The 14,349-nt window shown below is 47.9% G+C and overlaps 1 protein-coding gene across 3 annotated transcripts in view; it reads right to left on the reverse strand.

Moving 5' to 3' along the window:
- Positions 1-1,351: 1,351 nt before the first annotated feature.
- The window catches only part of ARHGEF6 (Rac/Cdc42 guanine nucleotide exchange factor 6), a 41,405-nt gene continuing 28,407 nt past the window's right edge, over positions 1,352-14,349 (reverse strand). For 2 of the 3 annotated variants that reach the window (XM_065643292.1, XM_065643291.1), the window contains 10 exons: positions 13,625-13,711; positions 12,544-12,622; positions 11,645-11,778; positions 11,213-11,338; positions 7,862-7,882; positions 6,982-7,075; positions 6,119-6,208; positions 5,214-5,313; positions 4,283-4,337; positions 1,352-3,651 (listed from right to left, as the gene is read on the reverse strand). In XM_065643292.1, coding sequence (XP_065499364.1) covers positions 3,511-3,651; positions 4,283-4,337; positions 5,214-5,313; positions 6,119-6,208; positions 6,982-7,075; positions 7,862-7,882; positions 11,213-11,338; positions 11,645-11,778; positions 12,544-12,622; positions 13,625-13,711 — 927 coding nt within the window. In that variant the 3' untranslated portion in view covers positions 1,352-3,510. The remainder of the gene's footprint in view (positions 3,652-4,282; positions 4,338-5,213; positions 5,314-6,118; positions 6,209-6,981; positions 7,076-7,861; positions 7,883-11,212; positions 11,339-11,644; positions 11,779-12,543; positions 12,623-13,624; positions 13,712-14,349) is intronic. The other variant, XM_065643290.1, reaches the window with a different exon arrangement.

A 14,349-nucleotide genomic window follows, 5' to 3' on the forward strand; every position in this document is an offset into this window, starting at 1 on the left:
AGCCCTTTCCCCTGGTCAGGGCAGGGTCTCCATCTCTTCTAGGAAGCTAAACCCATTGCATGCACCCCTGCCTGGGGGCAAGGGAGACTTCTCCCCCCATTTTGGTTTGGGGGCTCTGGTGCTGCGGAGCAGTGTCACGCTGGGGTGGTCGGTGGGATCAGCCCACCACGAACGGGCACATCCAGCGCATCCCCAGCTGCAGCAATGGTTTGGGCTGCACAGATTAAGCTGTTGTTTTGGTATTCTGCTGTTGTTGTGATTTTTTTTTTTTTGGTTGTGTGGGGGCTTTGTTTGTCTTGTGTGTGGTTTATTTGTTGTGTGTGTGTTTGTGTTGGTTGGTTCGTTTTTTCCCCATTGATCCACATTGATGGTCATCTGTACCCAAACTCCATTGCTTGGAGGATGCTGGTGGTGCCTGCTTTGGAGTTGGGTCATGCAAAGATGCCGTTTGGGAGCTGGTGTAAGAGAGGGGGATGAAGAGACCCCATATTCAGCAGAAGAGCAGGATGGAGGGTCTGTGGTTAAGGCCTGGATCTGGCCTCATGTGGACCTGGGAGTGGAGATGCTCCCTCCAAAATGAGCCTGGGGTGCCTCCTTCTCGCTCTTCTGCCCAGCGCAGGCTCTGGGTGCTCAAGTCTGGGTACAGCCTTTCAGTGTTTTTTCCACAACATGCCCCAGGACAGTGTTTCTCTTTCACGTTTTTTTTTTTTTTTTTTTCTCCGCTCCAACCGCTGTGTTTGGGGAGGGAGAACAGGGTCTGTCTCTCCTGCCCTTGATCGTCCCACTGTGGCTGCAGGTCAAGAGCGCAGCGTGTCTCTACCAAAGAGTTAAAAATACCAGCGTGCAGGAGAGGTCTTGTCCAAGCGGTAGACCAAAGGAAATCCTGTCACCACACCTAATCTCCAGAAAAAAAACCAACATGCACTAACAACAACAAAAAAAAATTAAAAAAATTAAAGCTCAAAGTGGCAGGAAGTCACTTATCTGCAGCAACCTGCCGGTGCAGTGGAGAGCAGCTTGTTCTCCATAAAGCACCCTCGTTAGCAGCGTGCAAGTGGGGCTTGAGGGACAGAAAATGCATCTCTTTCCCCTGGGACCAGGTGCCCTTCCTTGCTGCAGGTCTGGGTGATGGTGGGAGCAACAACCCAAGTGCCAGCATCACCATTCACACCAGTATCCCTGCCAGCATCCAGTAAGTCAAAGGGTGGATGAGGCAGCCACAAGCATTTTGAGCAAATGGGAGATGCCCAGTGCAAGCACTGGCTTTGCTTTTGTGGTGGTGGGAACAAAGGAAGCAGAACTGAGAGCTAAGAAGTGATGTTGTGTTTTTGGGTTTTTTTTAATCCTTCTTTATTTGTTGAAAATGTCAATTAAAAAACTGTTCAAAATAAAAACATGTTAGAAAAGTTGAACTTGCATAAGTAGTTACAGTAAATAAACCTACATGACAAAGATAAATTGGAAGGCAGCTGACACATCCATCTAAAGACAGACTCACTGGAACCTATTTACAAAGCACTGTAAACAAAGTAAATACGGAAACATTGCTGACCATCCGGCATGGCTTCTTTTCCTTTTTATTTTATTTTCTTGTCTTTTTTTGGCTTCTAGCTCTTGACAAATCCAAGAAGTCCCAGTGTGTCCTCCATCACACTACATCTTACAAACATGCATATGTACACGGCACGGGTTTCAACTAAACCAGAGGGACAGGGAGGAAACATTTCTGCCCTCTCCCTGGTGTGTATATGGCCCTTGGTTTGCTTCCTTGCACTGGCTGCATGTCACCAGCCTGGTCCCCAGCCCAGCTTCGGGCAGGTAGCAGGACCAGATGGTGATGGGGTGTCTGGGCACAGTGTTCCCAGAACAGCAGCAAAGGTCATTATCCTGGAAAACAATTAGCCAGCACAGTACGGCTTGACTGGTGCCCAAATCGCTCAGCTTTGTGCCTGCGTGGGGATGTGGAGAGCTGCCTCCCGGCTGGGATGCTCTGGGGATGGTAAACGTAGCCAGAGCAAAAAAAGACTTGTTTTGTCCTAGAAACAACTTAGATTTAAGGAGGGTTTCTTCTTACACTCCTTGTGTTTTGGAGTCTAGCTCTCCCCAAACACCATTTGCTATGCTCTGGCTAAATTTTAATTGCAAGGAGAGAGTTGTAATTATTGCCTCTATGATGTCCTTCATGATCAATGTAATGGTGTGACTGTAATGAGCTGTGGTGTGTCTGCACACCCTGGGACCACGTTGCCCTGTGATATACGTCAGACTTATTTACTTTAACAAAAGGCTAGTTTTATAATGCTGCTAAGGAAGGAAGGAAAAAACATCAGTTCTAAACTAGGGTGTAACACCGAATAAGATGAAGATAGCCAATACATATGCATGTTGCCCGTGTGCTGTGGTCGAGGAGCTGTGCAGGGATCTGGAAGGGTGTTGCACATCCTTGCCCCAGGAACGTTCCAGCTCTTGTCAAATGCCTTTTCTATCACAAAAGAAAGTTCCTTTTTCCTATCAGAAAGCCCCTTTGGGTGACAGGGGGAGAAGCAGCCATTGGCTACGTTCCCAGCCTTTGGGAAGGAGCGACAGAGACCCTAATGTGGGTAGAAGGAGGGGGGAACCAGCACGTTTGGGGGTTCTTTTGTTGTCAAGCAGCATTTACATTTCATACAGAGAAAAAGCATGTCCTGCAAGGGGAAGCACAGCAAAACTATAAACTCATACGATACGTGGACAACTCAATGTGAAAACAAAGCCAGGGGTAGGAGTTATAGGTCATGCATAAGAAAAGGGATGGAGGGGCAGAGCAGTTACCTGTTGTGCTAATCGCGAGCTGTACTGGGCAACAGACCTTCCCATGTGCTCTGACAGGTGCTCCGGATCTGATCTGACTTCCCCAAAGAGTTCAAATGTCTTCATGGTAATTGCACATTTTAATCAGTATCAAGGCCACATGGGAACCACAGTATTGCTGGGCTCTAGTTCGCTACAGTCAACTAATGGGTGGCGGAAAAAGAAGGTAGATGGGAAAAGCTTCCCCATTTGTGATTATCTAAAAAGAGGAGCATGGTGCTTTTTTGGTTTCTGCTCAATGCCACCTCAATAATGTTTTCATTCAATAAATAGGTACCGGTGCTTTTGAAAAGAATGAAAGCATTAAAAAGTGCTTAAGCTTCCTCTAGGAAACTGCTGCCAAACCCTTTGTGAGCGGCAATCATCAGCAGAGTTTGTATTTGCTCCCGGTAGCAGGTACGATGAGGTATTAGTTGCTGCAGATGAATTGTGAATCATGGACCGCTTGCTTACTGGTTTAGCTGTGATTGATTGTTTCTGGTTGATTTCCTTATTGGATGGAAGAAAAACTATTTTTTTCTCTATGACCTTTTTTTTTTTTTTTGGTAACAAAATCTCCAAAACCAACAAAACAAGGAGCAAGAAGAGGCAAAAGATCCAGTTCCGCTTCCCAAAAAACACCTGAGGTCACACACCACTGCCAGCAGCTTCTTCCCAAATTCAGGCAATCAGGGACGACTTGCGCCCCGTGTCCTCCCGGCCACACTCATCTGTCTGCTTCAGCAGCCTTCTAACCAGCTTCTCTAGGTCCTTCCTAGATTTAAGCTCTTCCTCCAAACACTGTTTCATCCTTTTGTTCTCCTGCAAGGTGAAAAATAAAGGAATAAAGATGCAGTTAGTGCACTTTATGCAATGCGGTACTTCCACCCACCTGGCTGCCTGCTGGCTCAGAGGAGATGAAATACCAGGGAGGCTGAACATGCCAGCTTGCAAGGATAAACATGGGTTACCTGTGGTTTGATCTGCTCAAGTAGACCACTATTCCCTTACAAATCTCCATGAAAGTCCCAGTGACTTTGAACAGGAAGAAAACTGATTTTAGCCTGGGTTGGAGGACCCTGTTCTCCTGAGATGGTCTCTCCCACCTCCAGGTTTGAGGCTGGCAGGAGGACAATGTATTTCCTCTGAGTCTACAAGAATTAGTATCCCCCAGACCCCTATAAAATGAACAATCAAGTTGAAAGAGCTTTTTAGAGTAGAGGGAAAGTTTCACGCTACCACACAGACCAACTGCTCCTTCCCTCCTCCTGGCCCTGAAGCTCAAGGGACTGCGTGGTGAGCTGAGTCAGGGAGCTAAACCAGAAGAAAACTAACGCTGAGTCAGGGAGTTGCAGGATTGGGCCAGCATCGGTGAGACTTTTCCTGGGCACCGACCAAAGACAATGACTCTGTACAGCCTGGCTCCCAGCAAAAACAATCCCACTTAAATTACCTGCTTCAGTTCTTTGACTTCATCTTTCAGTGCATAAACTGTGTCAACAAGGCTCCTGCAAAAAGAAATGCAGAACAATAAGTAAATAAAAAGAGCTGGAGTGCAGCAAAACAGCACTAGCAGGGGAGCTCTTGTGAGTGAGGCGCTGATGGGGAAGGTGCTTCCAGCTTCTGTTTTGCAAGCATCAGGCTGCTGCTATCCATGCTGGCTGTGAGAGACCTCTGGAAACACAGTCCAGGAGCATTTATAGGCCACTGGTCCAAGATTCAGGGCTTTTTTCTCAAAAACTCAAGAAAAACAATTGTTCTGCTATCTTTAAGTTATCAACAAAGGTCTGTGGCTTTGGCTTCCTTGTTTATGCTACTGCAATAAATAACAATGACTTTAAAACTGGAAATGCCTGAGCATCTTTTGTAAAATGGCCTTGATTCCTTGAGGTTATGCTGAAAAAAAAAAAAAGTTAAAGGAATGTGCTGTCTGGATTAGAAAAGGAGTGGATCGGTGTGGTCAGCCAGACACTGAAGCTGTATAACAGGCTGGGAGCACTCACAGCCAGGGTGCCAGACAGGCTCCCAAGGGGTAACAGTGGCCCAGTATGTCAGTAATTTTATAAAAAAAAAAAGCCATTTGTTTGGTTCTGTCCTCCCTGACCCCATTAGCTACATTTGGGTGAGCTCTGGGACTCAATGGGACCCAGCACGCAGAGTCCCAGAGGGCTACAGCCACATCAGAGCAGCTGGGAAGGCAACTGTTCTTCAAAAGAGACAAAACAGCCACTGAAATAGCCCAGTGGTTCTCACCAGGACTAAGGCAGCAGACGGTGACACCAGCCCTGCTCCTCTGCAGAGATGCAGAAGGAAAGTGCGTTAATTTTTTATGTCCTTCCAAAAAGCAACAAGGGAATCTGCAAGTGGGGAGCAGCCACACTTACTTTTCCTCCATGACAGTCTGGCCGTTGCTTCTTGTTTCCTCTATGATGATTTTCTCTTCCTCAGGAAGAAGGACTTGGGGGATGGAGTCTTTGCGGGAGCCTGTGTACAAGAATTACTCATCAGGAAGAAAAAGGGAAACTTTCTCTGATGCCTATGCTGCTCTGGAGACAGCAGCCCTCAGTCTCCCTGCTCCTCCAGAGCCTGGGGCAGGCTGGGGACACGGGGGCTCCAGCAGCCACCAGCTCTCTGCCACAGTTACACGTGGCCTTTTACGGACCACTACCCTGGGGCTAAAGCGGCAAGTGGGAAGTTTTCAAGAGTGCTCATTGCATCTAAAGCTACATCATGACTTATAAATAAAATAATTTGATTAGGGTCAAGAGCTCTCAGAAGAAACATGCCCTCCATTTTTTAAGTGTACCATTATTTGATAGTTCAGTGATTCAATTTGACATCTCACCAGCAATGATAGATAGTTATATTTCCAGAGCTGAAGATCTTAGATAGGTTCTTATGAAGCAGCTTGTTCTTAAACACGCAGCTGATTGAGAGATAATATTCATGCTTCCTTTCTAAAGCTACATGCAACCTGAGATTACCATCAGGTTTTCAGTGCTGACAGCCACAGGTACTGACAAGGTTTGCTTAATTCCTAACAAGTGCTGGTGAAATAGATGTGTCTCATGTGCCCTCCTACCTGCTTCATTCTCTGTGTTTAGAAGAAAAACAATGGCAACTAAACCACCGGGTAAATGAAGCTCCCTTATCTTGAAGATTGAACACCACATAGTTTCCTAGCATGAGTCTCGTTGCTGTATGATGCAACCATCTGTTTTGTTTTTCCCGGAGGGGTTATCAGCTTTGCAGGCAGAGTGAGAACTAAATAACCTGGTTGTGTGCCCACCTGAGCTGAGAGCTTGCTGGAAGCCTGCCCCAGTACAGTATGCCTCGATCACCTTCAGGATCTGAGCGTCTTCTTCCAGCGCAGCAGTACCTGTAAAACATTGCAGGCAAGGGCTATCACAAAAAGCAAAGTGCTCTGGCTTCATCTCTCCCTACCTTTGCTCCCAAGTCCCCTAAGAGAAGAGCATGTTTTTTCCTCGACTGACACCATCTCTGAGACTTTGCCTAATTCCTTTTTTAAGGTCCTTTATATTTTCTGGGCCTTGCAACATCCTGTGCCATCGAGCACCGTGATTAAACAGTATGAAAATGCACTTCTAGCCGCTCATCTCAGCAAAACTCGGAGGGCCATGCCTGACTTTAGGTGCAGGGATCCCCAAGAGCTGGGTTGGCAAAGCAGCCCCTGGTACAGCCACATCAGAGCAGGACTTGCAAATGTGAAGGCTCTATTTCCAGCCTTAGCTCAGCACTGTCTTCTTGAGGGAGACGTCCGACCTTCAGGCTGTACACGGCAGCAGCTCACTGCTGGGTGACCATGGCCTTTCATATAAAACCCCCAAGTGCACTTCAGGGAGCTGCCAGGACACTGCTCTTTGCGGGCGAACACCCCTGCAGGGACACGGCCTTTTTGTTCCCTGGTACTGCCATAGAAACTGTTCCAGAACCTGCTGGCATGGCCAGGTAAGGGTTTGTCCCAGCTCTTAGCCACATTTTGATGACCATTGCTAAGCAGTTTTAATGCAGTTTTAACTACTTGGAAGTAGCTCTGTGGCTTCGTAACCAGAGTCCTCTGTTCTCAAAGTCCCCTGGAGGTGACTGAGCGCACAGAAACTTCCGAAAATAGGAGAAAAATACACCACTTACTTTTCCGAATAACGAACTCTTCATCAGATGGCTTTCTCTCAGTTTTCCTTTTTGGAAGAAACTTCTTCATTGTTTTTGGACTTTTGCTGGAATCCTATAAAGAAAGAGACTCTTGTGTTTAACCAGAACCAAATGCAATTCAAACAGCTGAGCAGCGCAGCTGAACGCAGCTATCCATGTCACACACAATACACCAGAGAACTACAAAGCAGACAATGACAAAGTTGGGCAAAATGATGGTTTTTGCCATTCCCATGTGCTAGTTGTGGCCCAGTGCTCCCTGGAACAGCAGTGGGAATTGCACCTGCAGGTCTGGGCCAGGCCAAGCTCCTTTAGCGAATTCAACCCTCAGCTAAAATCCTTTAGCCAAAGAATTCAAACACATTCACAGCACTCTTAGTGCTGTTTAAAAAAAACCCTATAATGTTGTTTATTTCCTTTACTCGATTTCATTTCTAATATAAACCAGCACATGACATTGTTTCCAAATGATTTGTTTAAGAGTATAAATTCTGCCCCCCCCATATACAGAGAACAAACACACACAGAGTTAGTGTTTGCTATAACTCCACAAGTGAGGAACATAAGCTTTAAACTCCTTCAAAGATTTGCAAGTCTTGCTGATTTGTAGAGAATTAGTGTATTAGTAGGTTACATGCAATAAGGAATTTAAGCAGGAGAAGAGGCATGCCAGAAAGTTTAAGTACCATAATACTAAATCCTTCTTGAGAGTTATCTCAAAATATATTTGCCAGTTGCCATTTACTCTCATGATAACTTACTGATACAGCCAGGCAATTAGGGTCATGCAAGCACAAGCAGCATGAACAGAACTAGCATTATTTGCCACAATAAGCCAAAGAGATGTATCTACCCTTACCTTTAAGATATAAGACATCCTCTACAATGAATATGCAAAGAAAGAGAAGATGATTGTGAGAGACTGATGATTTTATTGACCAAGTCCATTAAATCCACAATTCTAAAACACATTTAAATGTTAGTCTTGTGATTAATGTGGCATACCCTCCATACTGGTTTTAGAGCACTACCAACATGCAAAGGAGCATGGTGTCATGCAAAACTGAAAAATTACATGTGAAACGCATGGTAAGTGGGCATTAATACACTCTAAATGCATCAAAATAGAGAACATGCCTCCTCGGTTAGTAATAGGTTTCTGTAGATGTTGGTTGTCTAGGAGCAGCACCCCTTGGTGACAGCCAACGCTCCCGTCCGAGCCCCGGGGAGCAGCTCGGGGTCTGGCCCCGTGCCCAAAACTGGTCCTGTGCTCTTCAACCCGACCCAGCCAGGATGATGGGAAGACGCTCTGCCCACCCTGGTGACAATCTCCCAGGACTGTGTCTTCTCAAAGGGGACCCTCCTGGAGGGGACCTGCCATCCTCACTGGAGACCTGATAGCGTCAGGCATCAGCATCTCCCTGCTCCACCAGCATGACCACGGAGGGTCCCACTCCGGGGATGCTCGGCACAGGGAGCCGCACCACTCTGGCCAGTGAAATCCTCAATCCCGGCAACATAAAGCCCTCATCTAATGCAAAGCAGGCCACTCAAAAAAAAAAAAAAAAAAAAAAAGGTAGGAGAAATCATACATAAATCTTTTTCACTTTGGTAACCTGAATTTGGACACATCGCTTTACCCACAGCACCTGTTCTGTCATTTCAAATGATTACTGGAAACAGAACAGGAAAAATGACCCAATTTCAATGGAAATAACAAGAGTGCTGGGCGGTACGCAAGCAGGTTCTGGGGTTTCCTGAGCACGGCTAGGTATGAGGAAACGCACACGACTGTGCCATCCCGTCCTACACTACTCGAAGCCAGTCAAAGTAACCCTGGATGTCTGAAATTCTTTAATCTTTTAATCAAACTCCCCCACTCCTTTCCCTGCAAATAACCTTTGAAATTTGTGTTCATTATATCTTCATTATAGGAAGGTGATTTGCACTGAGCTGTTAGCACAGTTTATCTTGTGCCCTACTTTAAATTTAAAAAATAAAAAAAAGTAAGGTGAAATAGGAGTTCTGCTTAGTGACTGAGCACCCCAGAGGGAGGGAAGAGGCAGATGCAGGCCAACAACTGAACTTATTTCACTTTTGTCATCACAGGCTTGTGTCCACGAGTCTTTGGGTTTCCACCAACGTGGCCAGCACAGCCCACTCCTGTGCAACCCACAGTTTTGGTTTTTGCACACTCCCATCCCGCCTGCAGCAGCATCCCGCCCCTCAGGGCTCCCTCATGCTCGGCCTCTGTGACAAAAACCTCTCGCCTGGTTTCAATGCAGAGTTTTAACTCCTGATACGCGCAACAGGGGACAACCAAGAAACTGCAAAGGACGGTGGTGTTAATGATATCACTCAGCCTCTGGTTTTGGCCTGCCTTATAAACAAATATCAGCCTTGCACTCTCATGCAGAAAAATCTCTCGTCTAATTGAAGCCTCCTCCTATATTTTAATTCACCACGCAAGCAAGAAACGGTTTAATCTACATTAGGGATTTAGACCATGCAAAGATTAAGGTTTGTTTCCAGTCTGCTTGGTTGGGTTTTGAACAGTTTCATTCCCAAACTGAAATGCGTTGTTTGACAAATTTTAAGAAATAAATGTAACAAAATACCGTGAGGTTACCTAAAATCTCTACCTGGAGTAGTGGATCCACAGCCCCCCTGCTGCCAGGCTCTCCGTCCCTGAGTGCTGGGGGCTTGGGGGGGCGCGAGCCCCCTCGCTGCCCCTGTCCCTGCTGGAGCCCGGGCAGTGACGCTCCAAGAGCTGCTGCACCAAAACCAGCAGCTGACTCAGAACCAGAGTGCTCACTCAGTGAGAGGAACGTTACCCAAGTTACTGGTGAGTAATCCCAAAAGTTTAACGTGAGGTAGGGAAGGAGAGCACTGTAGCCACACCGGGGGGTGGGAATTGGAGCTGAGCTGTGTTTTGGGTTTCCCCCACGCCACCTCCTACCCCCCAGGCTTAGGGTTTCTGTGGGGGAAGCGATTCCTTTGGGCTGCTGCATCCCAGCAGGGAACGGGTGTGTAAAACACTCGGGTGGGCAGCGAAGGTCGAGTCCCACGGCTGCTGCAGGGAGCCCAGCAGGGTAGAAGACACGACAACTATCAACGGGCCTTTTTCCTCTGCCTCTTGGTGCAGCATCGCTGCTTCATCCTGCAATGAGCTGCTGCTGCGGCTCCTCTCACAGAATAGAATCGCAGAATCATTCCAGTTGGAAGAGACCCTCAAGATTGAGTCCAACCATAACCTAACTCTAGCACTAAACCGTGTCCCTGAGAACCTCCTCTATGTGTCTTTTAAACCCCTCCAGGGATGGTGACTCCACCACTGCCCTGGGCAGCCTGTTCCAATACCCGACAATCCTTTCTGCGAAGAAATTTTTCCTGATATCCAATCTGAACCTTCCCTGGCACAACTTGAGGCCATTTCCTGTTGTCCTATCACTTGCTACTTGGGAGAAGAGACCAACCCCCTCCATGCTCCAACCTCCTTTCAGGTAGCTGTAGACAGCGATCAGGTCTCCCCTCCCCTCTCCTCTCCGGGCAGCACGTCCCAGGGAGCCCAGCTCCCACCCACGGCTCAGACCAAGGCAGGAGGAGGAGGAGGACGAGAGGCAGCTCCACCACAGCGCTGATGGGACATGCAAGGCTGTGGGACACCGCACTGTGGGACCAGTGACATCCAGTAGCCGAGGGTGCTGGCTATAGCAGCCGACAGCAAACATGGGGACTGGGGCTGAGCCTGCAAACACACGTGCTCGTGCTTCATCTGCAGCACAAAACCAGCCTGAGCCACAATCATCCATCACAGGACTGGGGTGAAACTTTGCAGGGAGATGTGCCAGGGGAGGTTTAGGCTGGACATTAGGAAATGGTTCTTTGCCCAGAGGGTGCTGGACACTGGAACAGGCTCCCCAGGGAGGTGTCACGGCCCCAAGCCTGACAGTGTTCAAGAAGAGACTGGACAATGCCCTCGGACACATGGTGTGAATTTTGGGGTTGTCCTATGCAGGAACAGGAGCTGGACTCAGTGATCCTTGTGGGTCCCTTCCAACTCAGGACATTCTGTGATTCAGAGTCATTTCTCTCAACATCCCCATTAACCCGAGCTTCTGTGCCCTCGCTATCGGGATAAGAAACCTGGACACAAGCGCTAGGGATTGCCATGAACCCACGCTCCTCTGCAGGCCCACGGGACAATTACCTCTTTGTAACTCAGTGCTGCTGACGGTCTGAGTGGAGGAGCAGGACGGAGGCAGCTCAGGCTCCAGGGCTTGAGGATTTTGGGAGGTTCCAGAGGCCCACGGATCTGTGCAGCTGAACTAAATGTCTGAGAGAATAGATGGGAAGCAAATACAGACTATTGGCAAACAAACAAGAAAAGAGAAGAAGCAGCAGAGGGGCATGGAGAAGAGTTCACTGTGACCTCCCTTTGAGACATCTGCATCATGTAACAAAAACAGGGCAGGATACAGGTCAAATGGTACAAGCACGACACGGTCACAAGCAAAACTGCAGGATGTGTCTTCCAGCTGTACACGTTACCTCAGGATCAAGGTGCATTGCCAAAACAGAGAGCTCAGGCAGTGCTGCGGAATCCCAGGCAGCAGAGAGCCCCGGGAGGTGGGACACTCACCGGATGAGCACCCCAGGACTGCGTTTTGGACACGGTGTTGCACGTCCCCTTGGTCAGCCTCTGCAAGTGGTCCAGCCATTCATGCAAGTCCTGGCTGGTGCTGCAGGACACAGTGATCCGCTCCGTCATGTTCCCTGCGGGAGAGGGTTAAATAACCATCTTTAGCAAGTGGTAGAGACCCAAGAGGAAACACAGGGTGAGATCGGTTTGGCACAGCAGCAAACGGCTCCTCAGCTTGCCAAGTCCAGTGGCTGCAGAAGGCCAACGCAAAGATGTGACTGCCCATCGAGCTCTGGGCACCCAGGGCCAGCCAGTGTGAGAGCAGCACAGAAACCTAAGGGAACCGGTGAGATGAATGTGTGAGGAATTATTTAATGGTAAAAGTAAGCAAACGCAACATTTCCATGTATAACAGGACCCTGACACCAAACACCATCAGCACAAACAGCTGCACTGCAGCCAAGTCACTGAGCATGACAACCATGTATAGCTACAGGTAATGAGATAAATTGAAGGGGAAAATTTGGAGGAACATTAGGAAAGCTACCTGATGAGCAGGGCCACTATTCTGTGCTCACAGCTGCGTGGGATGGACCCCAGATCTAGACAGGGCAGGCATGGCACAGAGAAGTGCTACTGGGGCCACCAACAGCCCTGGCAGGAGATTTGTGCCATACGGAACACTACGGTCTCCAAAAGCAGCCAAAGACAGGGCTCAAGGGCAGTGGCTGAAGGTTGCCTCAACCAGGAGGGAAATGGTCAGGAACTCAGACAACACATGGTAAAAAGGCAAAAAGAAGAGTGTGGTGCAGTGGGTGGGGGGAGGAGGAGGACCAGTACCTCCAGTGGCAGCTGCTCTTTGGACTGGGAGGATGTCCCCAGGCAGGGGCCACACTGACCTGCAATTTCAAACATGTGCTCGTTCCCTTCAGCATCTTCCAGCTTTGTCAGCGTCATTCCCATCAAAGGCAGCCTTCCCTAGGAGAATTGAGGAGGAGTCAGTGTCTGCATCTGCTTCCCAGCAGGCGCTGCTCTGCTCGTTCCTGCTGATTCCTTTCTCTTTGGGAAACGCCATTAAAAACTAATTTGTGAAGGCTTCAGACTGCAGGAAGAGTCTCCTTTAATGTATGGATCTAGATTTCCCTGCACAAGTAGGTCAAACCCCTGAGAAGAGGCTCCCCTGACAACTGAGTCACCCCCGGCTCATCTGCTGCCCTTTCCCTTCACTCGGTGCAAACCCTTTTTACAACCAAGTCAGCAGGATGAACTTCCCCTGGTTTTTCTGAAAGGCTTCCCTGTCCCCATTTTGCAATCTGAATTGCCTGCTCACCTTAATCCTGCTGGTGGGTAAAATCTAAAAGCCTAGACAAATCCTTCCCACATCTTTCCCATCTCCCCCATCACGCTTGTGTAGGACACATCAACAGCAGAACATCTGACTGCTTCGGGCAGCTGGAGAAAAGCCAAGCTCCCAACAGCCTGATCGCAGCCATTCAAATGGTAAAACACAAGAAATGCAATGTTTTGAGGTGCCTCATGGAGTGGAAATTTTGGGCTCTTTACAGTGGGCTTTATAGTAGTGAAGTATTTTCCAGAGAGGGCACAACCACGAGACTCAGCTGGCTGGTTGCGTGGGACAAAACCCTACAGCTGGGTCACGACACCTTACACACACACACACAAAATTCCTCAGAACAGCATGTAGGACAACATGCTACAAGCATTTTTCAGGTGCTTTTTTTTTTTTTTTTTTTGTAATTTCACAGCATTCGCACTTACCAAATGCTGTTTAACCAGCTGGCAGGACGAGGACACTAACTGTCCTGGCAGGCACAGTAAAACCAAGCCCTGGTTCCCAGCTTGGGGCACTTGCATCACAACAGAGAGGTTTAAGGAAACAGAGGACTTGAATTTGGTAAGAGCTATCTGATTTCCTTTTTCACATCTAACGGCTTGCAACCTCAAATAAAGCATGCCTACCTGATAGATGAACCCACTCATCCGTGGGCTTGCAGACAGCATCAGCAAAACGTTTGAAAACAACAAGAAATATCTCTCTTCTTTCTCCTGTGGGGATAAGAATTTAGGTTAGTCCAGCTTGCGATGCATCACAAGCACTTTCCTCCAACAAACCGAACCTGTTGCAGCTGGAATCACAGCCTGCGACAGATCACTCCCAAATCAGTTATTTTGGCTTCTTTTCTTTCCAGCGTCTCATTTCTGTACTAGTTTTTACCACACACATTTTGTCTGCATCCTACTAATCTTCTTCCAATCATTTCAGAGTGCCTCAGAAGACCAAAACCTTATGTCCCACAGCATCTCACGTCCCAAACAAGACTCTGGGACTTGACTCTACAGGGCTCTGTTTTACAGGTCTTCCCTTCCCAAGGAAAAGTTCTTACAGCAAGCAAGCAATTCAGTGATAACAAGAACTTTCTCACACCAAGCATGCAGTATGTGTGCCTTTAACACCGCCGGTGTGATGCTTTAGGACCAGTAGCACAGGAATCCCTCCAGTTATTTCCAAAGCACAGTCAGCTCTGGAGTGGGACGTCACAGCATCTGCCGCGCTGTGCACAGGACGTGGCAAAATGGTTACGCTAATGCACACTTTCAAGTCACTCTCATTTCTCACAGAAAGTCACAGGGGGAAAAGAGGGAAATTAATGTGCTCTATGACACTGAGATACTTCTTTTGGTTG

The sequence above is a fragment of the Caloenas nicobarica genome, chromosome 12 (genome assembly GCF_036013445.1).
Source record: "Caloenas nicobarica isolate bCalNic1 chromosome 12, bCalNic1.hap1, whole genome shotgun sequence".
NCBI classification, from domain to species: Eukaryota; Metazoa; Chordata; class Aves; order Columbiformes; family Columbidae; genus Caloenas; species Caloenas nicobarica.